At 43.2% G+C, this 25,898-nt stretch overlaps 1 protein-coding gene across 2 annotated transcripts in view; it reads right to left on the reverse strand.

The window, feature by feature from the left end:
* The window catches only part of SLC5A7 (solute carrier family 5 member 7), a 382,470-nt gene extending 361,873 nt beyond the window's left edge, over positions 1-20,597 (reverse strand). Inside the window, exons 1-2 of one of the 2 annotated variants that reach the window (XM_086934301.1) lie at positions 20,442-20,597; positions 17,618-17,845 (exon numbers count right to left, since the gene is read on the reverse strand). In XM_086934301.1, the coding sequence (XP_086790427.1) occupies positions 17,618-17,795 (178 nt within the window). In that variant the 5' untranslated portion in view covers positions 17,796-17,845; positions 20,442-20,597. Of the gene's footprint in view, positions 1-17,617; positions 17,846-19,156; positions 19,287-20,441 lie in introns of those variants that run through there. The other variant, XM_086934302.1, reaches the window with a different exon arrangement.
* Positions 20,598-25,898: the final 5,301 nt, after the last annotated feature.

A 25,898-nucleotide genomic window follows, 5' to 3' on the forward strand; every position in this document is an offset into this window, starting at 1 on the left:
ATCCTTATCCTTGTGCGCCAAGGCTTTTTTCCAATTCTGTACATTCCAGTGTACAAGGACTCGAAGTTGTTCCAAGTGTATCTGGAGCCACCGGCGGTTACTAAGCAACCAGGCCTGGATACTGAGGTGTACTCGTGGCACCAATAACTCCAATTTTATTCAAATCGTGGTCCCTCAAGCGCTTACGGACTCTAATCTTTAAAAGACAGCCAGATTGTATATGCTGTCATTTAATGGTGCTCTTTCCCCTACTTCACTATTTCCCAGAGTCCTGATGAAGACCCCCAATAAGGATGAAGCTACCTTTATGACAACAGGGGTTGAAACGTTGACACACTATTATTGTTATCAAACATAGGCAACAGAGACATGTTTATCTGTGCCTAGAATGTTATAACTTATGTTTATGATTATATTGTTTTGCTAAGCAAGAAGGCGGATTGGTTCTAAAAACTTCGATGGATTTGAACCACATTACCTTTCCGTTCCTGCACACAATCACCCAACTCTCCCTGAGCACTCACTCCCTCCCTCCTTATCTGAGCACCAATGTGTACCTATGAGGATTAATATCCTATATTTATGGTTTAATTCTATGTCTGTGATGAAAATTAAATCACAAGCATTCATCTGTCTTTGTAGTGATGTTGGAACTATTTAATGCATTTGAATTGAGTTCTATGTACAGAAATCTGAAAAATACTTGTCCACTGCTGCCTTCTTTTTTGTACCGATGTAATTCAAGTGGGCATCCAGTAATGACACTTCACCCTCCTCTAGTGGTCTGCAGAGAAAAGCATTAGACACTTGCAGTTTTCTCTGTCTCCATATATAGCTCAGCAAGCACATTTCAGCATCAGAAAAAAGTAGTGTAGGACTCTCATAGGGAGAGCCTGAGAGAGATACTAGTAGTCTAGATAATATGTTCATTTTAATTGTGTTCACTAGGGTCGGAAGTAAAGAATAATAAATAATTCATAATTAATGTTAACTATTAAATTGATATTAATTATGTAAATTATGTAAAAACACATAAGTTAAGTTTTGGGTTTAGATTGTGGGGTTTGTAGGGGTATAGGGTGGGAAGTAATTTAATTATAAATAATTAATAATACATTTGTAATTAACATTGATTATTTAATTGATAATTAAAATGTAAAATGCGCAATCAATTAAAATGTTAATCTATATTTTTAGTGCAGGTTGTGGTTTTTGTAGGGGTAAAGCATGGGAAGGAATTTAATTATAATATTTAGTGTTAATTATTAATAATTATTTAATTGATATTTAATGATGTAAAATAAGACATTTTTAAGTTATATATCAGATGCTGATTATTGGGTTTCTAGGGGTAAAGGTTGGGAAGTTAATTAAATATAATTAATTTATTATTAGTTAATTATTATGAATTGCTTATTTGATCATTAATTATGTAAATTAAGTGATTACGCTATTTTTTAAATTATGTATTACTTGTGGGTTGTTGGGTTTGGGTCGGTTAAAGGTCAGGAAGTTTATTAAATAAAAATGATTCTTTATTAGTTAATCAATATTAATTGTTTAATTGATAATTAATTATGTAAAATGTGCAATTATTATAATTTTTAAGATATATTGTAGGTGTGCATTATTTCGTTTGTAGAGGTATAGGGTGGAAAGTGATATAAGTAATAATAAATGTAAAGTTGTTATTCCTTCAATAAAAATTGTGTTATTTACTATGTAATGTGTTAATTTTGGTATGCTTTTTATTTGTTGGTTGTTATGATTGTGAGACTATAGTATGGTATGTTAAATATTGTAATAGATATGTAATATATATATACATATATATATATATATATATATATATATATATATATATATATATATATATATATATATATATATATTACCTACTGGCGGTCGCCAGTAGGTAGTTATAGTTAGGATTTTTTTCAATGTTAAATCTCAAAATTCTATTTGGAATAACTTTGGCACCGGTTGACGAATCTGCCTGAAAATTTCCTGAAAATGGCCTCGTCGAGCTCCGGTCCTTCCCTGAAAGTTTGGGGGGGATATGTCAAGCGGGGGCCGAGATAAAAGGGGGGTCCCAAAACGCATTTTCCCCATGTTAATTTCCATAGGGCGGTCAATTTCACTTTTAGCCCGAACGGCTGAATGGATTTACACCAAACTTGGCAAAATTGTAGGGACTTGTAGCCCGATGTGCCTTTGCTATGTCTCAAGATATGTGCTGCAGTGGATTTTGAGTAATTTAGGTTCAAAAAAATATATATATCTATAGGCGCTCTCCGGTGCGCGCACTTGAGTGCGCTCCTGGCGCGACACGCGACTTGCGCGCAGAAAGCTGATTGGCTCTTGGGTGTCTGTAAACATTCTAAACAGTCTGGAGCGGCCGCCATCTTGTGTCTCGGTAAAATCGAGACACAAGGGGTTTGAAAAAAAAAGGGGCAAATGACCATAAGGGGGAAGAGTAGACCCCCTCTGACCCCCTAGGTTTGATGTCGGGACTAAAATAGGGTCCTGCAGGGCATTAAAAACATTTTTTCGTTTTGCGCGGGGGAAGCGCATGGTACGCGCACCGGCGAAGCACGGGGAAAATCCAGGACCATATTTATGAAGGCCTTGCGCTGTTAGTTTTGCGCCTCTTGTGCGTCAATTTTTGTGACGCACCAGCGGTGTAAAAAAATGTGCATTGTTATGCAATATTTAAAAAGTGACGCATCTATCTAGATGCGTCACTTTTTAAATATAGTGCAACGAGGCACATTTTATTACACTGCTGGTGTTATGCGTCACTTTTCTGTGCGCACTCCTTATGACATTCCAGATGTGTCATATTTAATGTATGACGAATCATGTTGCAAGGAGTTACAGATATGTCAGTATTTCTGACATATCTGTAAACATAAAAGTGATGCGAGGCAGGTGCAAGATTTTGACGCAACAGCATCCTAAAAGTGACGCAGAGAAATCTTATAGATTTCAGTACGTCGTTATTACCAAGCTTTTTGCGGGGGAATGCCCCCTTTGCATACATTATACCTGACGCAGATATAATGTGGCGCAGAGTTTTAAAAAGTGACCCATGTACCTAGATGCGTCACTTTTTAAAAATGGCGTCAGGTATAATGCATGCAGAGGGGGTGTTCTCCCGCAAAAAGCTTTGTAATAGCGACGCAGTGAAATCTTTGAGATTTCACTGCGTCAGTTTTAGGATGCTGTTGCGTCAAAATCTTGTGCCTGCTTTACAGCAGGTGTTAGACTGAGGCAAGACCTTTCACATGCTGCTTTCTCCATTTGAAAGGACACATTACTGGAGTTGCGTCACTTTTGTGACGCACTCCAGCAATGCGTTACTTGGAATGTCATAAGGAGTGCGCACAGAAAAGTGACGCATCGCACCAGTGGTGTAAAAAAATGTGCCTCGTTGCGTTATGTTTAAAAAGTGACGTATCTAGGTAGATGGGTCACTTTTTAAAATCAAGCGCCACATTATATCTGCGTGAGGTATAATGCATGCAGAGGGGGTGTTCCCCCACAAAAAGCTTTGTAATAGCGACGCAGTGAAATGTTTGAGATTTCACTGCGTCACTTTTAGGATGCTGTTGCATCCTTTAAATATAGTGCAACGAGGCACATTTTATTACACTGCTGGTGTGATGCGTCACTTTTCTGTCCACAGTCCTTATGACATTCCAGATGTGTCATATTTAATGTATGACGAATCATGTTGCAAGGAGTTACAGATACGTCAGTATTTCTCACATATCTGTAAACATGAAAGTGACGCGAGGCAGGCGCAAGATTTTGACGCAACAGCATCCTAAAAGTGACGCAGAGAAATCTCATAGATTTCAGTACGTCGTTATTACCAAGCTTTTTGCGAGGGATTGCCCCCTCTGCATACATTATACCTGATGCAGATACAATGTGGCACAGAGTTTTAAAAAGTGACCCATGTACCTAGATGCGTCACTTTTTAAAAAATAGTGTCAGGTATAATGCATGCAGAGGGGGTGTTCCTTGCAAAAAGCTTGGTAATAATGACGCAGTGCGTCACTTTTAGGATGCTGTTGCGCCAAAATCTTGCGCCTGCTTCACAGCAAACCTTTCACATGGTGCTTTTTCCATGTGAAAGGACACATTACTGGAGTTGCGTCACTTTTGTGACGCACTCCTGCAATGCGTTACTTTTGTGTTTACAGATATGTCAGAAATACTGACATATCTGTAACTCCTTGCGAATTGATTAGTCATATATTAAATATGACATATCTGGAATGTCATAAGGAGTGCGTCCAGAAAAGTGACGCATCGCTGTTTTCACGTAGCGATGCGTCACTTTTCAGAAATGAGGCCTCCAGTTTATTCACTGTGTCATAACTTTCTTTTCTAACACTCACCTTCTTTCATTCCTCCTACTTCACTTCCTTTCACCTCTCATACCTTTCTGTTCTTTCTTACTCATTCTCCTTTCAATTATCAATGCACTATATTTCACTTACTCTTCATTTTTTAAGAATATAGCTCTTTGATGAGAATTGGAGGTAGTTCTGAAAAGAACTTTTGGTTTTCTTCTTTTAACTGAACAGGAACAAAAACAGGGAATAGAAACTGCTCAACAGGAGCAAAAAGAAAAGAAAAAAATTAGGGGTGGGAAGGGCAGCGATGGTTCTCCAATGCCCGAACCATGAGCAGGACACTTTGCTCCCATAGGTGAGGAGTTGATTGCAGTATCTGCATCTGACGACCCCATGGTTAAATGCAGGTTGAATGTTTGCTACCTGCTCCTGTGATTGTTCTCTTCCAGAAGAAGTTGCTCCTCCTGTTGATGTAGAGGCCCCATCTCTGGGAACCTCTTGTGCCAGAGCCCTGACACTTTCCCGGGCAAAATTCTGGGGGTGCCTCCTCTCCACATGGCGAATCATGGTGAAGTTGCCAAAAGAGTATTTTTTTTGGGGGTTACCCCGTGACAGGACCTGTTTGCAGATCCTGCACTCTACTTTTGGTGCATTCACCTTCTTCTGGTCTGCTGGAAACTTAAAAAATTTCCAGATGAAATGTTCTTTGACCTTCGGCTGAGGAGGCTCTTCATCAATGAAATCATTGGAGTCATCTTCACTGCTGGATGGTCTGGCAGCCATGATTAATCAAGGAATATGGAGCAGCAAAAAAGGCAGGTCTTTCAGTCACAAAAGTGAAAGAAGAAGTGAAGGAAATGGGTGGGGATTTCATTCATTGTAAAAAAAAACTGTTAGCAACCAATGAAAAGTGTTATTTTAGGGTCACATGACCCGACGCGTTTACGCTGCGCGCTCCGGAGCACTTCCGGTGCGTTTACGCAGCGCGATCGTAGGCGCTTCCGGGGCGCAAACGTGGCGCGATCGTAGGCGCTTTTGCGTGCGTTTATGCGCCGCGAACGTAGGCGCTTCCGAGGGCACTTACGTTGCGCGCCGAAGTGACGTCATCAATCTTTTATAGAAATGCATAATCATTTTCCTTATTAAAAAAAACTAATTTCATTTGTATGGTACGAAATGTTTTGCATTATTATTAACTTTTCATTCATATTTTTTTTCACGAACGACAGTTGCGCTCTGGGTGCGCTTTCAGATGAGCTCTCGGAAAAGCTTACCGGAGAGCTTAGCTGAAAGCTTCCCGGAGCACGCACCCAGAGCGCAAAAGAAAAAAATTATATAAAAAAAATGAATACTTAAAAAAAAACAGCAAATTGTAAAAAAAAAAAAAGGTTAGAAACTCGATATACAAAGGAATTAGCATTTAAAAAACCTATGAAATTCACTGAAAAAACCATAGGTTTCACACCAGTTATAGTTAGGAATTAGCATTTAAAAAACCTATTAAATTCACTGAAAAAACCATAGGTTTCACACCAGTTATAGTTAGCTGGAAATTTTACTGATATAAAACCATTGAAATTCCCACGTTATAGTTAGATGGACTCACTATAACTTGCGCGTGCAATGCACTGCTGATGATGTCTTATTAAGCCAGTTAACCAATCAATTTTTAAAAACCATCCATTTAGACACTTATTTAAACATTTATTCTTCCATCAACTTTTACATATACATATATAAAATATATTTATTTTTCAGAAAGACACACATTCACTGGATGGTGTCATCAGTGATGTCATGAGTGATGTCACTGACCATGTCATGAGTGATGTAATATGTGATGTCATCAGCAGTGCATTGCACGCGCAAGTTATAGTGAGTCCATCTAACTATAACGTGGGAATTTCAATGGTTTTATATCAGTAAAATTTCCAGCTAACTATAACTGGTGTGAAACCTATGGTTTTTTCAGTGAATATATATATATATATATATATATATATATATATATATATATATATATATATATATATATATATATATATATATATTCACTGAAAAAACCATAGGTTATAGACCATATATAGTTAGGGATTCGCATTTACAAAACCTTAATTTACTCGCACAAAACCATAGAAATTCGCATATATAGTTAGTTGCAATAACTATATATCGCGCACCCGCAATCCACTGCTGATGATGTCACATATTACATCATTCATGACATGGTCAGTGACATTACTGATGACATCACTGATGACATCTCAAATGACATCACTGATGACATCACTGACGACATCTCAAATGACATCACTGATGACATCCCTGATGACATCTCATTTGACATTACTGATCACATCACTGATAATATCATTCATGTGATAATACGATGAACCTCTTCAGACTCTAATATAACCTTAGATACAATCAGTGTAAACAGACACTCACAGATTGTCACTGATTATACAATCCCTGATACAAGTTCACAATGATTCATACAGCCACTCTCACATTCACTGGCTCTTATGCTTAGTTATTTATATATGTCAACTCTCACGTGTACTGTGTTTTACATGTGTACGTACTTTGACATGTAGCACTGAGATATCCATTCACTCACCAATACACTCATGCACACAGTCAACTGCCCATACAGCTGTTTCCACATGCACGTTTGAACCCATACATCTAGTGAATCAACTGCTCACACATCTATGCACAGAGTCATACACCTCCCAGCCACCCACACACATACTCAGTCTCCCATGCAAATACTTGGGCAACCAATCAATAACCCATATAGTTACTCATATAGCTACTGATTAATACATGCAGCAGTTTACAGAACAACAGACATAATGATGCACAAATTAAGACAGTTTAGTCACTAACCCATGCACTCAGTGAGACACATTTAATCACTCTCTCATACAGTCAGTCATGCACCTACTAAATCCTTCATCCAGACACTTATACATCCACTCATTCTTCAATATGTAAGACATATTTTAACTTTACAGAAACATACAAACACTGGATGATGTCATCAGTGATGTCATCAGTGATGTCACTGACCATGTCATGAATGATGTAATATGTGACATCATCAGCAGTGGATTGCGGGTGCGCGATATATAGTTATTGCAACTAACTATATATGCGAATTTCTATGGTTTTGTGCGAGTAAATTAAGGTTTTGTAAATGCGAATCCCTAACTATATATGGTCTATAACCTATGGTTTTTTCAGTGAATTTCAATGGTTTTTTAATAGCAAATATCAAAAGCTGTAAAATGTCAAGTACGTGGTAGGTAAAAACATTTTCGTATTTATGCACGCTGATGTGCTTTGAACGCTGCCCCCCTCTCCTCTTTTCTTTTAGGAGTATTCTCTCTTTGCAGATAGTGAAGGGTAGGTAACGTAAGCTTTTGCCCCCGTTTTAACCCGTCGTGCCTGCTTCCCTCTACATTTGATTCATTGTTATCCAAGCATTTACTGTTTTAGAATTGGGTGCTCTCATGCTGACGCCAGCTTCAATCTGAAACATCCAGAAACACTGTAGACTACCAATTCGATCAGTTCCGGTGGAGCCCCAACGTGACCCGGTAGAGAAGAACTTGCCCTCCCCTCTTTGACTGATTGTTCTTGTTGCCTGTCCCTTCTCTTGTCATTTAACAGAACTTTTTGGACTGCTGAAAGGGGTTGTATTCCGACCGCTGGTTGGTGGAGACATTTTGACTATATTTTGGACCTGCGTTGTCGCGTAATGCGTCATATGACGCGCTGCGTTAGCGCACCCGGAAGTGCTCCGGTGCGCAAGGCGCAGCTTCCCGGAAACGATCCAGAGCGCGGCGCGCACGCGTAACGTAAGCATAACAGGTCATGTGACTTGTTAATAAAACTTTTCATTGGTTCATTTTACTTTTGTTATTCTAATGATGAAAGGCTTGGTTATATGACCTAAAAATAACGCTTTTCATTGCTTTCGAACATTTTTTTTTCCCAAATGATGAAAGCCCCACCTTTTTTTTCTCACTCTGACTTGTAAAGCAAAGGACCCAGATGCATTTACAGTTTATCACTAACAATGTTCCAGGCTAATGTATTTTCCCGGGAAATTTACAACTGTCCTGCAAGTAAAATATTCCTTTTTCGAGAAAAAGGGCGTTTCTTCGTCCCATGAGGGAGCCGTTGAGCAAAAGAGGCTCGGCCTGCTGTCTTAGTCGCTGATAGGCATGAATATCAGATTCTTATCGATCACTTTATGTTGCAGGAGTAGAAACCACAACAGCCCTTGACCATTTTTCTTTACTGCATTCCTGCGTTATTATACCTTTTAACAGTCATGTAATTGGACTGCTTTATTCCACTTGCCTTTTACTGATTCGAAAACAGTGGCTATTATTCAAAACTTTACCAATGTAGGTACTACTACCATGTTTTTTTTTTAAAACCTTTATTGTGAAAATGTCAGTATACAAATACGGGCCTATAACCACGTGGGCCGGCCACAGAGCATACTGGAATCGTATATGATGAGGGGACATTTACACTGTAGAAGAACGTTACGGGCGGGCCATTAGGTTGCAAGAACTAAGGTGTCTAACATTTACGGAATCGGTGGACGTACATTTTATAATTAAAGTACGACAGGGCCAGTTACAATAAAATTATCTAGATATACATTTGCGGGCAAGAACCATGGGTGACGTTAATTCGAACTTTCAATAGTACAGTAATCAATAACACATCAGAACTTAATATCAATAGGGATGTCAAAATGTTCAATCAATTCTCGTCCCTGCTCGCCATGTGCTTCAAAACTGCATACTTATCTCGTGATATCAAGGTTGGGCAACCAGTACACAACAAGGAGTTACGAGTCCCATTTATACCGGTGCCATTTTGGGCGCGGCCGGGCAGGTCCAGGATATAGTCAAAATGTCTCCACCAACCAGCGATCGGACCAGAACCATTTTCGGCAGTCCAAAAATGTTCCGTTAAATGACAACAGAAGAAATAGGCAACAAGAACAATCAGTCAAAAGAGGGGACGCTTTCGTGAATGGGGCCCATGCCCTAGCAGGCAAGCGTTCGAGTTCCAAGGTGTCCCAGGGCCATTTTAGTGGACCAGGCCCAAATCCAAAGAGCTGGCCACCATTTTGAGAGTCCTGTTGCAGCCGGCTATCGCTGCACCACAAGAGTAACCGCAATTCAGCTAGATGGCGGGTGAGTCACTGTACCGCAAGAGCGGGCGGAACTCAGCTGGAAGGCGAGGCAAACGCTAAGAGGCACCCCACTGCAGATGAGGTGCCTCCACCTGGGGAAGAGGGAGAGGCCCGTTTGCGCTGCCTCCCCCCCCCCCCGGGCACCCCACGCCGTCTTTCGGCGCAGCATTGTAGGATGGCCACACCAGTGAAACTTGCTGGACACCACCTCGGTGCCATCCGGATCTCAGCGCGTTCGAGTCACTGTTACAATCCGACTGTATGTCTACGGGCGGAAAGTGGTGGACTTTTAACATGCTGTTCTTACTTTCTCCATCAATTCTTTCCAAAATGTTGCCGAAGGGGGATCCTCTGCTCATGCTGTGACAATCCATGCACGCAAATGATATTTTCCAAGGAAAATGTATGTCAGTTCTACAGCTGCTGGTATATTTTTTAAAGGAAAAAAATGCCCTTATCTGTTGAAATAACCAACAGCTAGTCCTGATGTAGCATATCCAAATAAACAGAGCAGTCCTGTATTGAATTCCATTGAGATCATGGACCAGCACTGCTGTGTAGTGGGGAGTGGTTGTAATAAACCAGGAGGTTTGGCCTGGGCTTGGCTTGAGCTCAAATGGCACAACTAGTACCATAGTTAGAAACAGTCTTTGTCACCCTTGACCACCAGACAAACAGGTTACTAATCCCTTAGGGGGAGATTTACAAGCCCCTTGCGCCACTTTTGCGTCACATTTCCCATGTGGAGAAGTGTGGCTCACTGGTTAGAGCAGGCAGACCCTGAAGCAGAGGTCAGACCCGGGACCAGGGTTCAATTCCCGACGCGGCAGGGTCTTGAGCTCAAATGCCCATGGACTCGATAATTCTCGCTTCGGTGCCTGACCTAATCATGGGTTCACACTCTGCAACTCTGGGCATTAAGCTTGCTTAATCTCCACAACGCCCCCCCCCCCCGCGGCGGGATGCCTGGCTTTCACCTTGGGTATGCCCTGTAGGGGCTATCTCACAGGGAAAAGCCAGGACGGGTTCCCAAGGCAAGCGCGGAGATACCCCTTCGGGGGTCAATTCTGGCGCTATATAAGAAACATAATAATAATAATAATGTTAAAAGTGATGCAAAAGTGGCGCAAGGGCCTTGTAAATCTGCCCCTTAGTCTTTTTGTGTCCAGGATGTCCTGGTACCGCATGAATAAATAGAACTGGCTTTTGAAATAATACAATGTTCCTTCTTTTTCTGTTGCTCGGATCTCCCTGTATCCATAACTCCGGGTCGCTCTGTTCTTGTCCTTGGTAAATCATTTCTCAAAAAGAAGGCAGGGTGTAGTGAGGGCAAGTTTACTTGGAGGTTGGTTCTTTATCCGCCTCCATGGTTTGAGTCAGAGCATCTGCCTTGCCATGTTGACTGCCTGGTCTGCCGCTAAGCTGACAATCAAAGTGTGAAATGAACAACCACCAGCAAATATCTTGTGTTGAAACATTTGCATATACCACACCTCCTGGTGGGCTTTCGGGATAGAGAACCCTGCCTTTGGAGATGGGTATCTCACACGTGGCTGGCATGCCTCCTCTGGTATGTGCAGAGAACATGGCCTCCACTGGCCTAGCGTGCCGCTGGCCCACCTGCCAAAGCCCAAATAAGCCCCCCTTGGTTTGCATCAGGAAGCAAAGGCATTAGGTAATTAAGTGTAAATCAAACCCTGAGGAACGACTATTATGTTTTGTTTCACTATATATACACACAGTCTGTTTCCATAACAAAGACGGTTCTCAAATCTTTAATTCATTTGAGAGGACCTGCAAACATTGGAAGAATACAGAATATGATGCATCGTTTTAAGGGCTTATAATCTGCCTACTGGGACAGGTAAATATTAAATATACCATATGTTATACTGCCCTGTGGGGCGGTACCCTAATGAAAAGATGTGCTTCAGGAAGCCCAGAAGTGTGAACACAAGATAAACCTTAAACGAGGGACAAGTATAACAGCATTACATGCTGCTGCATAATAAATGAGGCATACCTATTATTACATGAAGTGTCTACATGTAGGTTTTGTCTGTAGGTGCAACATTGTATATGTAAAAGACATTCTGTTTCATCCTGGGACGTACAAACTACTTTGTGGCTAACATTGCATTCTTGCACATCCTTGGAAGACAAATAAAAGTTCGGGAATAGCATTTTGGGTAGGATAGAGGGAATGGGTATAGTTATATTTAGAAAGAAACCTGTGTATTTGTTTAGTATTGTTATCTATCTTTTATCAATGTGTTAGATGCCTCCATAACTAGATAATTATCCGGAAAAATGTCATGAAATGTGTATTTATTCGCATATGACGTAGGGTCTTCTTTTCTTTCTTTGCCAAATAATTTGAATTTTCCTGTCTTGCAATTTTTTTCAATACTGTCATATCATTTGATTTGGTCATCTGGTGTCACAGAAATCCAGCATCTGTGAGGTTAACATTGCTTGTTCAAATTAGACACAAAGTGGTGAATGTATATCTCACCCTGTTCATGGTTCTTAAACTGGCACAGACAGGTTCTTATTTAAAAGGGATTACAAATAATGTATGCGTTTAAGCAGACGGGACAGTACAACTTGGGGTTGGAAACAGTATTCTGTCTCTCCTAGCCAGGGCACATGTCCTAAAAAAAGAAGTGTAGGAGGGGGTGGGTACTCTCCAAGTTAGTTAGTATCACAGGAAGTGACATTACGTGCGTGCTATTGCAGGAAGTGACATCACACGAAGTGACATAAAAGGAAGTGACATTACGGCGCGTGACAGGTTTCTTACCCAAGTATTGACAAACTAACTCTGGTGCCTGCCTACCCCACCAGGCGTAATATTCCATGTACAGCACATTTCCATGTAGATGTGATTGCTTTAGGTGCCTGGTGGTTAGCACATTTGATGGAAAGATCTGTTTTTGTCTAGTGCTAGATTTTACTTAAAGTAGATTACAGGGTTAATGCGCCTCCTACAAAGCACATCATGTAACATGCAGATGGCAGATCTTATTTTATGTAGATAGGGAAGTAGGTTACTGCTTTGAACACAGAGATCCTGTTTTTACATGCACTTGCATTGTAATCCTTCTAGTATAGCACAGTGAGCTATGAAGGATGATATGTGACTCCTACACCCAGTAACCCTCACTGTCTTATGCAACACATCCTGTACAATGGTTCACAAACTTGTGTGATTTATTGACAATATAATATGTATGTTTGCTGTAAAGTGATCTGGCTCCCTACATTGGGATGAATAGCGCTGTAAAACAAATAAAAAATATTGGTATTTAAATTGTTATTTTGCACTTGGACAGAGTAACTCATCTGACATTCTTACAGTGCATGAAAATCTATTATATTTGGGGGTCCGAACAAAGGCAAAATCGTGCCTCTCTTATGCACCTTTGAAGTGTTAACAATCTGCTGCTTTTGTTTCCTTTCCTTTTACTTTACATCTAGGTGTGAGGCTACAGGCAGCCCCCAGCCTGGATACTTGGACAAAGAAGGTCAAATGGCCCTTAAGTTCGGCCTTTGTTATGGCCCAACTGGAGTCTCAAATAACAAAAACCCCCAGTCCCAGTCTGCATGTTGCTGCTCGGAAGGAAAGCAGATAAGGAACAGGCGCTGCTGAATGAATCCTGGTATCTCAAACTTACACCAGGATCAGTTCAGCATATTTTAGAGTGGGCTCAACTTCTTGGCAGGGTGGATGGCAGCCGCGACCGGTAGTAGGTGTACCTGCAGGGTGGTGACCTGGGGCGGGGGAGGGGCAGGGTGGGGGATAGTAATGTATGGATTACGGACTTTAACAGGTAAGTAAACATATAAATAAATAAAACGAATATTGTTGTGTGCACTGCGTCACCAAATGTGAGGCAGTGCGCGCTACGAAATTTGTTTTATTTATTTATATGTTTACTTACCTGTTAAAGTCCGTAATCCATACATTACTACCCCCCGCCCTGCCCCTCCCCATCCCCACGTCACCGCCCTGCAGGTACACCTACAACCGGCCGCGGCTGGTGGATGGCGTCCACACTGGGAAAAGAGTGGGCTAACGCCATCCACCCGCGTGTACCCCCGGCTCGAGCCCTGCTCCTAGCCCAATATTAATTGAGGAGCCTCGTGTGGATGGTTTTAAAATATGTCAACCCTATAATTGGATACATTCTGTATTTGCGCTTATGTGCAAGCCTTTGGAAATTTAAAAAAAAAAACAAAAAAAACATAATGTAATGTTACATTGCGTTAAAGTCTACATTTCTTGTTTTCCTGTCCACTCCATGATTCCCTGTTTCCCAAATGGTACACCAACGTTTGCCCTTTCTTGAGATGTTGCCATTTATCAAGCTGTTTTCAGGGCAACAAAATTGTATTCCATCTTTTTAATCAATGGCAGAGATAGAAGTGCATGAAAGGTCAAGAAAAAGCACAACTGCAGCCACGGAAGAGTACAACTATAGACAAAGCATTGGAATTATGTGACTTTACGGTTTTGGCGTTTTCTGCAAAAGTATGGATTTGCCGCATTTGCCACATAATCCATCTCCTGCTGCATAATCTGCAAATTTTAACCCCAAAAATGTGCTTTGAACTAAAATGGGTGGCATGTTACTAAAACATGCTGACGTGTTCCTGCGCAGCAGAAGTCCCTTCTCAAAGGCTGACTAGTCATTTGATGATTGATGTATTTGGGTGTTAAACTCGCACTATTAAGGACATAGCTTTACCCAGACAATGTTATCGTATGCAAAAACAACAAAATAATGAAGTAAAACTATCACAAAACGGGCTGCATTATGCTGCATATTATGCTTTTTCTTACTGCATAATTCAGTCAACCCTGCTGCATGATTTGGAACTCGCCTGCTGCATAATTCTTGTGGCCCTGAATGTAGACAAGGGAGTGCAGTAAAGCAGACAATGTGTTGTCATTATGTTTACTGTTTCATACATCCATGAGAAACAGTGCTCTGTGGACTCTTTGACTGATCTCCAAAGAGTGAAAGCCTGAGAAGGGCCTGGTTACCCTAAAACTGGTGATTCCAGGGTATGTCTGTAGGGTGAGTAAGCCCCTTAAGTAGCCCAATCTCGGTTGAAAAAGATTAGTTCCAGACTGACATGAAAAGAAAACAATGAATCTGTTTACTCACAAACTCCTAGGCCACAGGGCTGCCCGAAATCACAACCTTCACCTTCCGAAGTAGCATGCTACCCACCAAACAGTGCTTCAACACCTCATCAGGGGTAGCATGCACTATATAAATGCAATTCCTTCCCACTTCTATCCCTTCACTATCCTTTTCAATCCAAATAACAGACTAACAGGTCCACCACTCAAATTAATTTCATATTTCCCTATACTAATTCTCCGCTAATCCTTCTCGGGTTCCAGAGTAGCGTGCTACTCCCTGAAAAAGCACTTTGATGCCTTGCCCGGGGTAGTAAGTGCTATATAAATGCAATTTCAATTACAATACAAAATTCAGGCGAAGCCCTAGGTCTGTTGGTTAAAACGCATGTTGCAGAGCTGCATGTACAACCAGCAATAATACAGTTAAAGTGCAAGGGAGGCAATTGGCTAAGTGGGCTGGCCCACTGCCCCTTGATGTATGCAGAGGTGGGTGGAAGAAAAATGTGAATGGCAGTTTATCAGACCAATAAATGCAGAGGCATGACTCAAACCCCCTCTATGTATATATTTTAATTTATGATTTTTTTTAATACATGAAGCTTGAAAAGCAGCGAAAGCTGTTTTTACGCCAGACCTAAAATTATGTTGTACGTATGATGATGTGTGGATGCTGGATGCTCACTCATGTAAAATCAGCTTCTGGAAACCACTCCTTTTTCATAAATACACTGTGTAAAAAATTTTTACAAAGCTCTCTGAATTCCTGAACCAGGGTGCAGTTCAACAACAAAGCAAGGTCTCAGAAAATGATATGTAAGAAAGGAAGGGCGTGGTTGAAAAGAAAACCCACCAAAAAAGATAGGAAAGTGGGGAAAGGCGTGATTGCCGTGAAAATCACGGGAAATAAGAAAAGGGAACATGGTAAATAAGATGAAGATGAAAGTGACAGAGGCGAACGAGTTTATGAAAAATGTAATTATTTTTCAGTTGCACTATAGCTTTATGTTTCTGCTTTGTAAGAAGAGGTTGGGTGCATGGAGCAAAACGGTAGTGACATGGTAGACAGTCAATCAAAAAAGCGTTACCAATGTGGCATGTGTCAAATGGAAGACATTAAATGGTCCGTATTTTTAGTACAGAAGGAAAAAGGCGCAGCCTTTGTTTTTTATGTATCACTAGAACATGCAATGGAACGGCTAGGCTGTGCGGGCCAATCAGCTTGCTCATAGAGAAGGCGTAACCTGCCAATAAAGGGCGGATTTCTATGACATTGGACTAAGTGATCTCATAATGCTCCACCAGCTAATCAGAATGGTTGGGCACATCTTGTTCTGCCGTTGATTAGCCCATGTAAGGGAGCTGATTGTGATGTCACAAGACAATCAACTGCCTTTAGCACAGTTTGCAGAGGAGGTACGGAACCCATCAGCAGACAGTTCATGTTTGTTTCTTTTCATTAAGACAAAACCTTGAAAGTCTCCTAAGCTCTTATTGGTCATTGATCAGGTATAATTAATTAACAGTCTAGGGGCTATTATCATGAGATAATTACCTTTCACGTGTGATATTCACCTATACCTTTCACTTGTCTGTCGTAGGTTGAATGATCAGCAGTTACCTGAAGCATGCTCCTCACAAACCTGACTGCTGTGATATTGATTAATGCAATATTAAAAATTGTGATGTGGATATAAGCTACCGAGCACTTTGTGCTGGGAGTGTCCTGACACTTTTCAAGTGAGATTGCAAGATTTTTTTTTATATAATATGAACAGCTCAGCGTTCACCTATTAATAAAAACAGATCTGAATTCTATTTGTTACTGAATTTCACTTCTGGGCCCTCATAGAACAAGCTGAAATGCAGTGCCAGAGTCAAATGCTGTGGTGGCAAGCCAGGGGTCGGTTGTGAGAGCTGGAAAGATGCAGTGCGAGCATCAGTCACCACCTCCCCCAATCCGAACACAGCACCAGCCCTCTCATGGACAGACTTCTACAATAAACAGATGGACCCCACCGAAACCTACTGGCACAGAACCCTTCAAATAAGTGCATACGCTTTCATATAAATACACCCTTAGCACGCACAGAAGGACATGCTTAGTCCCTGCTCCACAAGGGGGAGTCCGGGTGATAATAGGGTGAAATTACCTTAAAAGTAATGCTTTCCACTGCCGCATAATCTTGGGACACCTGAGGTCCCTCTTCCTCTAGTTTGACATGTCCAAGAAGGGCCGGACGGGGAACCAAAAGCTACCCTGGCCTAATTGGGCAAACCGGCCCGGCTACCAGTACCTTCGTATTACCGCCCTGCCGCGCTCTTTCCTTCCAGACATTCTCTCTCTGCTTTTCTTCCCCCTTTCTGATCGATTTTTCTCTACACCGAATCCCCCCACCCCTCCTTCCCCACACCCACCCTCCACTCTTTCTGGAAGCCTCCCAGTGCCTTCTTCAATTAACCTCGGGCGAAATTGTCAGAGGCACAAGGTCCGCCCCGGGCTTTTGAAACCGGCCTTCAGCTCCTGCCCACCGGGGAAATGCCCGGAATGCCCAGTGGAATAAAAGGCCCGTCCGGCCCTGACAAGTCCGTCCGGTGACTGCAGTTGAAGAACTCAAGTGGAGCGTGAAAACCAGAGAGGGGGCTGCCCGGTGCTATCCCGTTAAGATGTACTGAAGAACATTTATTTTAAAAAATTACATACATACATTTTTTAACAAAACATTTTGAAACGTCATTACATTTGTAAAGAACATTGGATGGAAACGCGGCGCCCAGTGACAGAGGACGTGGGAAGTTGTGCGGCATCGAGGAGCGCCCATGCCAGTTGTTTCTCACAGTCCAGAGAGCCCCAGCCCGGACCCCACCTACCAGTCATGGTGAAGGCACCGACCACCAGCCCGATGTCCCGGCCGCCCACGATGATGGAGTCGCGCGGGTCCCCGTCCGAGCGGGAGTTCTTGGTGCGCCAGGCGGCCCAGATGCCCACGCAGAGGATGGCCAGGTAGAAGATGATGATGGCGATCAGCCCCTCCACGTGGAAAGCCATCTTCAGCGGCGGGCGGGACGGCGATCTGCTCGGCTACTTCATAGAGATCCCTGAGGAAGCAACAGAGAGGTGGTCAGGGAGCTGCCGAGAGGGGGCGCTTGTGGGCGCGGGGCAGCACCAAACACTCTCCCTGCTAGAAGCTCACCAGAGACCGCGCTACAGAGGAAGCCTAGGGTAGGCGGAGGGTGCTGCTAGCAGCCGCCAGGGGGAGCCTTTGAGCTCTAGGTGGGGCGGACATACACCCCGATACTGAACTCACCTGAGACCACGCCCCGGCGGAAGCAGGGGATAGAGGTGAGCAGTAATCTACAAACAGCTGTAGGGGGGGGGGGGATACGCGCCTCTTCAGCGAACAGCTGCCCTGCATAGGAAATCACTAAAGACCCCACCCTGTGGGAGAGGAGGGGCGCGGACCCCCAGCGCCACACACAGACTCGAGCAGGATGCTACCTGCCAGTAAACCGAGCATCTGTCAGGGGACGGGTAAACACAAACGATGGCACCGAACACCCCAAGACACCCCCCCTCCCCCCACCCCCTCTGGATACCGAGATATTCAGAGAACAGCGCCAGAGGCGGCGGGACCCCCTCCCACCCTAAAATCATCCCGGATTAATGCTATAAGAACTAGTCACTGTTCATGTCTGCCAGCGACGGGGGTGTGGTGGTGCTGAGGAGGCGCGTGGGGATGCTGGACCATGCAACAAGCCTAAACCAACGGACACCTGCGCCTGTATCCCTCGCGCTCATCTCTGCATCAGCAACGAGTAGGTAGCCTGAAGCGCGCTGCCCTCTTTGCACCTGATGATTCTACCGTTTAGAGAAAGGGCAGTCTGCAGGGAGATGGTCGACATCTCCCCCCATGCTGCTCACCCACAGATGCCACTAGACACTGTCTAACTACAGGTGCGCCCACCTGTGTGCCAAAGAGAATGGAAGCACATTGAGCGCCCCGGCACATCACTTATCAAAGAGGGGTAACTTGTTCAGCACTAAATTAATTGAGAAAAGCAGCGCACTGACATTAAGCCATCAGCGGGGCTGGCCAGCGCCCACTTCTGTTACATTAAAGTGATTGGAATTATCCAGTCACTCGCGCAGTGGATTAACAACCGTGGAGAGGTCTGAGTGCCATCGACGCTTGGTTAATTATCACGAAAATGCCACGACTGGATAAAAGAGGGGCACCGAGGAACATCGTGCACACTCCCCAGCCCCACCCCCGCCATCCAATATTGATGGTTCGTACCTCCGTGGAAAGTTCAGACAGTTTGCCGGGGATTATCGCAGGAGTTGCAGACAGGCTAAAGTCGCGCCCCCGCGGGGACATCAGCAGAAAGTGCGAATTATGCATTACTCACAGCCCAGGAGCGGACGGCTTCAGACACCGAGCCCCAGCCTTCAAATGCCCCCTCTGGCTCGGAGGCAGCCCGCGCGCGCTGCCCTGGTCTTTGAGGAGACGCGGCTTTGCTGAGGGGAGCCGGCGCAGCGACCACCCCCAGCAGCTGGCGCCAGCGGCGCTCTACGGATCTGTCACAGGCGGCCGGGCGCGGGGCAGGTGTAGAGAATTCCCGGTGCGCACTGGACGATCTCCTGCAGACACCTGCCACCCAGAGCAACCTTACATACAGGAGAGCAGTGCCCTCTGCCAAAGATGCTCTCAGCCAAGCAACGTGCGCCCCGAGGACAGACGTTTCTTAACCACGTGCCCGTACAGTGCACAGGACAGTGTGAACATTGAGCTTTAGTTTCTAAAATGCACAGGAAGTCGCCCATTTCTAAGAATCTCCTGACCGCTCCTAGGGTCTTAAACTCAATGCACAGATATCAGCTAATGTAATAAAAAATCTTATTAAATAACTGTGCACAGCGCGCGCCCTCGCTGCGCACTGGCACGCTACAACGCGGACCTGGCAGCAGATGCCAGATATAATATTAAGAACGCATTACACATAAGAACCAGACAGCTCTGTGTGCACTAGGCAAGAAGGTCAGACATTGATTTTTTCTGTGATCAAGTCCAGATTTTATGTGTTCTGGTTTTCAGAATTTGCACTCATTGCCTGCTGCCTGTCCCTGGTCTGTCCGTCCTTCCCAGGGCCGGCTCTAGGCTCATGGTGGCCCTGGGCAAGGAGCATAGGTAGGGGGCCCGGAAGAGGGGGTCCGGGCGGGGCGGAGCGCGCAGGCCAGTAAAGAGGGGAGGGGGTCAGGGTGTTTAGAAGTGGAACAGAGCCGGAGGCCGCCAAATCCCTGCCAGGGGCCACCACACAAATATGTATCCATCCTCAGAGGATTAATATATTAAGGATATATATTGACGTTGTGGCCCCTGGGGTTTGGTGGCCCTGTGCAGGTGCACAGCTTGCACATGCCTAGCGCCGGCCCTGGTCCTTCCCCATTTAGCTTATAAAATGATCATATGAAACACAGGGTGGTGCCCCGCGCACGCTCCACTGGAGTGCTTCAGTGTTGGGTGGTAGCGCCCCTCTGGAAGCAAGGGCGAGCGGGGCCCGGTGATGATTCCAAATGGGGAAGTTGCCACACCCTGTTCACATCACCCCCTCCTCTGAGATATACGGTAAGTCAAGCCCTGCTGCCCACCCACCCACCACACCCCTGCAGTGCTGACAGACCCCTCCCTCTCACCTTGGGACTGTGGCCTCCGCCTCTCCAAGCCCAGGGCCCCTTGCCTCCGCCCCCTTCTTTATACAATGGTGCCGTCTCTGGGGAGAAGTGTGCCACAGAAGACACGGGTATCCGTCGCTCTAGCGCCTCTGCCGCCCGGTGCTCGACGCGCGCCCCATAGCCCTTACAAGAATCCCCTTTTAAAGCCGGCTGATGTCAGAGCTTCGCGGGAAGGACGTCAGGCGAATGGTGCCGGTGAATGGAGAGCGGCCGAGGAGGGGTGGGGCCCTCCGAGGAGACATCAGCAGCCCAAAAATAGCATTCTTATGCCCCTCTGTCCCGACCCTAATCACGTAAATGGTCCAATGTGACGCACGCGGTGTGGGGTGGGTGGGGGGCTGCTGTGATCACCCGGCATCGATTCGCGCAGTCACAGAGCACACTGTGTACTCTCGGACCTGCTGTGACCCCTAGTCCTCCTTCAGCGTCGACATCACACCCAAGCACACCTTGCACGTCAGTGTCGCGTGCACAACCCTCGTCAGTGTCGCGAGCCTTGGGTTTCAACAAGGCCACAAGCCCCAGCGCCAGATCTCGAAAGGACCACCCTGACAGGGTCAAATGTATATATTGTTTTTATCCAATGCCTCAGTGCTAAAGGCCCCGTCAGTAAAGATAGTAACATGGCAATCAGTTTGCTTTTCTCATGGAAAGTACGGCCAGTCCGCTTCGATGTAAGATTGAGACTAAACAGCCCGCCACCCAAAAATTCGCTTTTATAATCGCACTTCATCCGTGACGTAATCGGGGATTTTCTTTGAATTAAAAAATATGCAACGTAATGATGAGATTGTTCTTCGTAAAATCACAAATTTTAACGAAACATTTATTTTTTAATTGGACACAGGGGGGTAATATATTATTTCCCTTTCTTGCCTTGAAACATTTTGCTTCCAAGCATTCCTTCTTTGCAACCTGTCGTTCCGGTCCAGCAGCAAACCATTTTAGGGCTTTCATCAGCAAATCTGCCTCCTGCACGTGATTGCTCAACTGTCCCGCGCAAGCTGTTTCTACTGGCTGTCGATCAATCACACCGTATAAATAGTCCCTCTTTGCCTCCCATGGAGGCCGTCTCAGAAAAGTGAATGCACACATACTTTGAGAAATATTTTTAAAAAGCCAAGATTTATTGGCAAACCAGAAGAAAAAAGAAAATCTTACACAAGTGCAAGGCAGCCAAGAAAACAGCCAGTATTGCCTAACAATTGTGGTGGTTTCACAATTGTTTGTAAGGGAATGTGGCCTAGGCCTCCGTCTTCTGCTCCGTCTTGTGGCTGGTATTCAGGGATACTCAACCTCACCCATCCCAAATACAAATAAATATCATGGGCTTTATTTATGAAGGCCTTACGCCACCGGTGCGTCACTTTTTCCCATTTTAAAAGTGACGCACTGGCGGCGCAAGGCCTTCATAAATAAGGCCCCATGTATGCAAGTAATCACTCTCTTGGCAGTCGAAGGTTCAATAATAATGGGAACATTAATACCATTATAAACACAAGCCCGGCGGTCATTCCTAGAGACACAGGTGCATCCATGTTGCCCAGTGGGTCAAACTACGCAACAAATAAAAAGTATCCACAATGGCACCGCACTAACTCTACCTGCTAGTGATTTTAGAACACTTAGCATTTTAGAATGCATTTTAAACAGTACACATGATTTCAATTTTAGTAATTGTTTATATGTTTTATGAAATGACAATATGTAAGGTTTTTGTGATTGTTTTTATTAACTTACACCAATAAAAATGGATCGATTGATTGATTGGTTGAACCTATCCCAAATCCCAGTTTTCATTTAAGGCCTGACAATTCTTACTACAACCAAACCAAAACATTTCCCCATAAATGTAAAGTAACAAAGATTATTTATGAAACTACCATCGCATTAGATATTCAATGAAGGTAAGAATTGGAGGAAATCATACTGAGAGGGACAGACTCCCTCAGTCAGGAACATAGATCCATTTGTTTCACTATCAATAAAGCTAAAATAGAAGCACTGAGAAGTCTTAGCCAAAACAACAATATAACAATAAAACACATATACAAAGGTGGAGGCACCATGATCATGAAAACCATAGATTCCAATAGAGGAATACTTTTGTTCCTATTTATTACTACTTTTTATTCATAATCACTACAGAGGAAACCCATGTCACCCTGCCACTGTTGTTACAAAGAATTTAAAAAAATGACATCCAAGGTAAATATTTTCTGGGTCAAAATGAATACATGTGCCAGAATAAGGGGACTAAGGGAGGAGGTGTGGGATAATCCAAAAGGTAGCTTGGTTTTTAATCTGGCAGAGGAAAGGCATAAAATGACCCAATGCAGTAGACAAAAGGCCCCTGGCCCGTATGGGGTTCCCATAGATTTCTTTTTGAAACGCTTTAGTCTCCAATATTGACAAATGTCCAGACTCCTGGACAAAAACAATAATAATACCAATTTACAAACAAACATTTGCAATGCAACAGGTCTCACACTTGGCATTGTAATAACAATGTTGCCTAATGTTTTTTTTAAAGTGTAGTGAATGTATTTCACAGATAAGGAGTGATATGTATGTGTGTAGTAAGTATGTGGATGTATAACTTATGTTCCAGCAAGTGATGGTGGCAAGAGGGGTAGGTAGCAATAGTGTGCAGTGTGTGAGTATTGCAATGAATAATTGCTGGGTATAAAAGCATTTGTAGCATTAGCAAGGGTAGCAATAATGTGAATGACAGTTGCGTTAGAGTATCAGTTGTAGTACTGTGTAGGTGTAACAAGTAGTAATGTGTTTGTCTATAGCAGTATAAAGTGTAGTATATGTTTATGTGTGCTGTAGGCATGAGGAGTGTGTATATTAACAGATGCAGTACAATTGTTGGTGTTTTAATATTGTTTTATTAGACAATTTCTGTATGTGGCGCACAAAACAATTTGCAGTAAATAGTTAGCGAATTACGTCTAGATACAGTTTTTATTGCATTTGCAATGCAATAGGTCTAGTAATTGCGAGATTTTGAGCCATTGGCATTCTAAATGATAATGCCTGTTCTGTATTTAAAAAAGAACAAATTAAAGGCATTGTCATTTACATTAACAATAGGTCAAAGTTTAAAAAATGCAAGACCTATTGCTTTGCAAACGCTTGTTGTTTACAAGTGCCCCGTGCTGCACTTTCACTATGTAATATAAACAAACAATGGTCCAAGACCCAATTTTGTTGAAAGCGAAAGATCAAGATTTTAGTAGTTCAAGGTATGTATAAATTAAATTCACAGACCTAAACACAATTAATGAAACACAAAAGAATAGGCAACAGCAACAACCTCAGACTCTTTTCATAGCATTTAATGCATTTTCTGAAACAAGATTCAATCTACAGTTATTTTACATTTTATATACAGTGCCCCGTATCTAGAGCGTGCAGTAAAGGAAAAGAAGGTGTTGAAAGGGCGTGATCGTGAAAAGGTGAAAAGGAGAGGTTTCACACAGAGTATACAAAATTTTTTTTTCTATATTATTCAAGGAAACACCAGTCAAAAAAGAACTGGAACAGTGGAACCTGGCCACTTAAGTGAATACATATGTAGTCCTTCTAGTTATTCAAGAGACATCAGATGAGTCAATGTCTGCACTGGGGGGGAATAACATTAGTGGTCCAGGTATTAATGGATGTCGACGTTTCGACTCGTCTTGCGGCCTTCCGGTTAGTTATGCCTGGGCCATGCGAGTCTTCCTCAGGACAGGTGCAACGGGGCAAGGGATCAAGCAGATGACCCCTTCACAGAATGAGGTAGGCGTAATGTCTTCCAAGGTAACTTGGTCCAAATCATTCAAATAGGAGTATTGAGCAGATCCACTTGTTCTGTGCGTAGGGGGTTCCTATCAAGATACTGAGACCATATAACACTATATGTCTCCTGAAACACAATCCATAGTCAATTGTGCTGCTTAGAGAAATCTTCACGTTTTAAGTTTGCCTTGATTGGGCAGCTTGTCAATGCTGAAATTGAAGGAAATTGAAGGAAATTTCCTCGCCGATCGAGAAACTTTAACCGGCAGATTATCAGGACAGACAGGGTGCTGCAAAGTAGACCCGCGTCGGTAACCCCTGGACAGAGTCCACTCTGTCCTGATAATCTGCCGGTTAAAGTTTCTCGATCGGCGAGGAAATTTCCTTCAATTTCAGCATTGACAAGCTGCTCAATCAAGGCAAACTTAAAACGTGAAGATTTCTCTAAGCAGCACAATTGACTATGGATTGTGTTTCAGGAGACATATAGTGTTATATGGTCTCAGTATCTTGATAGGAACCCCCTACGCACAGAACAAGTGGATCTGCTCAATACTCCTATTTGAATGATTTGGACCAAGTTACCTTGGAAGACATTACGCCTACCTCATTCTGTGAAGGGGTCATCTGCTTGATCCCTTGCCCCGTTGCACCTGTCCTGAGGAAGACTCGCATGGCCCAGGCATAACTAACCGGAAGGCCGCAAGACGAGTCGAAACGTCGACATCCATTAATACCTGGACCACTAATGTTATTCCCCCCCAGTGCAGACATTGACTCATCTGATGTCTCTTGAATAACTAGAAGGACTACATATTTATTCACTTAAGTGGCCAGGTTCCACTGTTCCAGTTCTTTTTTGACTGGTGTTTCCTTGAATAATATAGAATTTTTTTTTTTGTATACTCTGTGTGAAACCTCTCCTTTTCACCTTTTCACGATCACGCCCTTTCAACACCTTCTTTTCCTTTACTGCACGCTCTAGATACGGGGCACTGTATATAAAATGTAAAATAACTGTAGATTGAATCTTGTTTCAGAAAATGCATTAAATGCTATGAAAAGAGTCTGAGGTTGTTGCTGTTGCCTATTCTTTTGTGTTTCATTAATTGTGTTTAGGTCTGTGAATTTAATTTATACATACCTTGAACTACTAAAATCTTGATCTTTCGCTTTCAACAAAATTGGGTCTTGGACCATTGTTTGTTTATATTACTAATTACCCAGGTCCAGTACCTCTAGGGTTACCCCATTATTATAATGGGCACTTTCACTATGGACGACAATACTAAATACGAGACATACATGCAAATGTGACTTGCATTTAGTTGGGTTCTCTGGGTCGAGCATGTAGCGCACCATTTTTAGAGATTAACAAAAAAAATGTAAAAATGCGAAGCAGGCAGGTTGCCATACTTTTCAGTAGGCTTAAAATTCTGTACTTTTCACTGCTCAGAATTCAAATAAAGTTCATAATGAATTCAAAGGTGTCCTCGAGTCATCATTATCGTAGCAACACGCTAGCCTGTTTTCGCATCATTGTACAGAGCTCTGTTTTTTTTTTAAATAACAGGCACTGAAGCCACCTTAATACGGACAGCCATAGTCCTGTTACACTCCAAAATCCAG

The sequence above is a fragment of the Lissotriton vulgaris genome, chromosome 8, assembly GCF_964263255.1.
Source record: "Lissotriton vulgaris chromosome 8, aLisVul1.2, whole genome shotgun sequence".
Classification (NCBI taxonomy): domain Eukaryota; kingdom Metazoa; phylum Chordata; class Amphibia; order Caudata; family Salamandridae; genus Lissotriton; species Lissotriton vulgaris.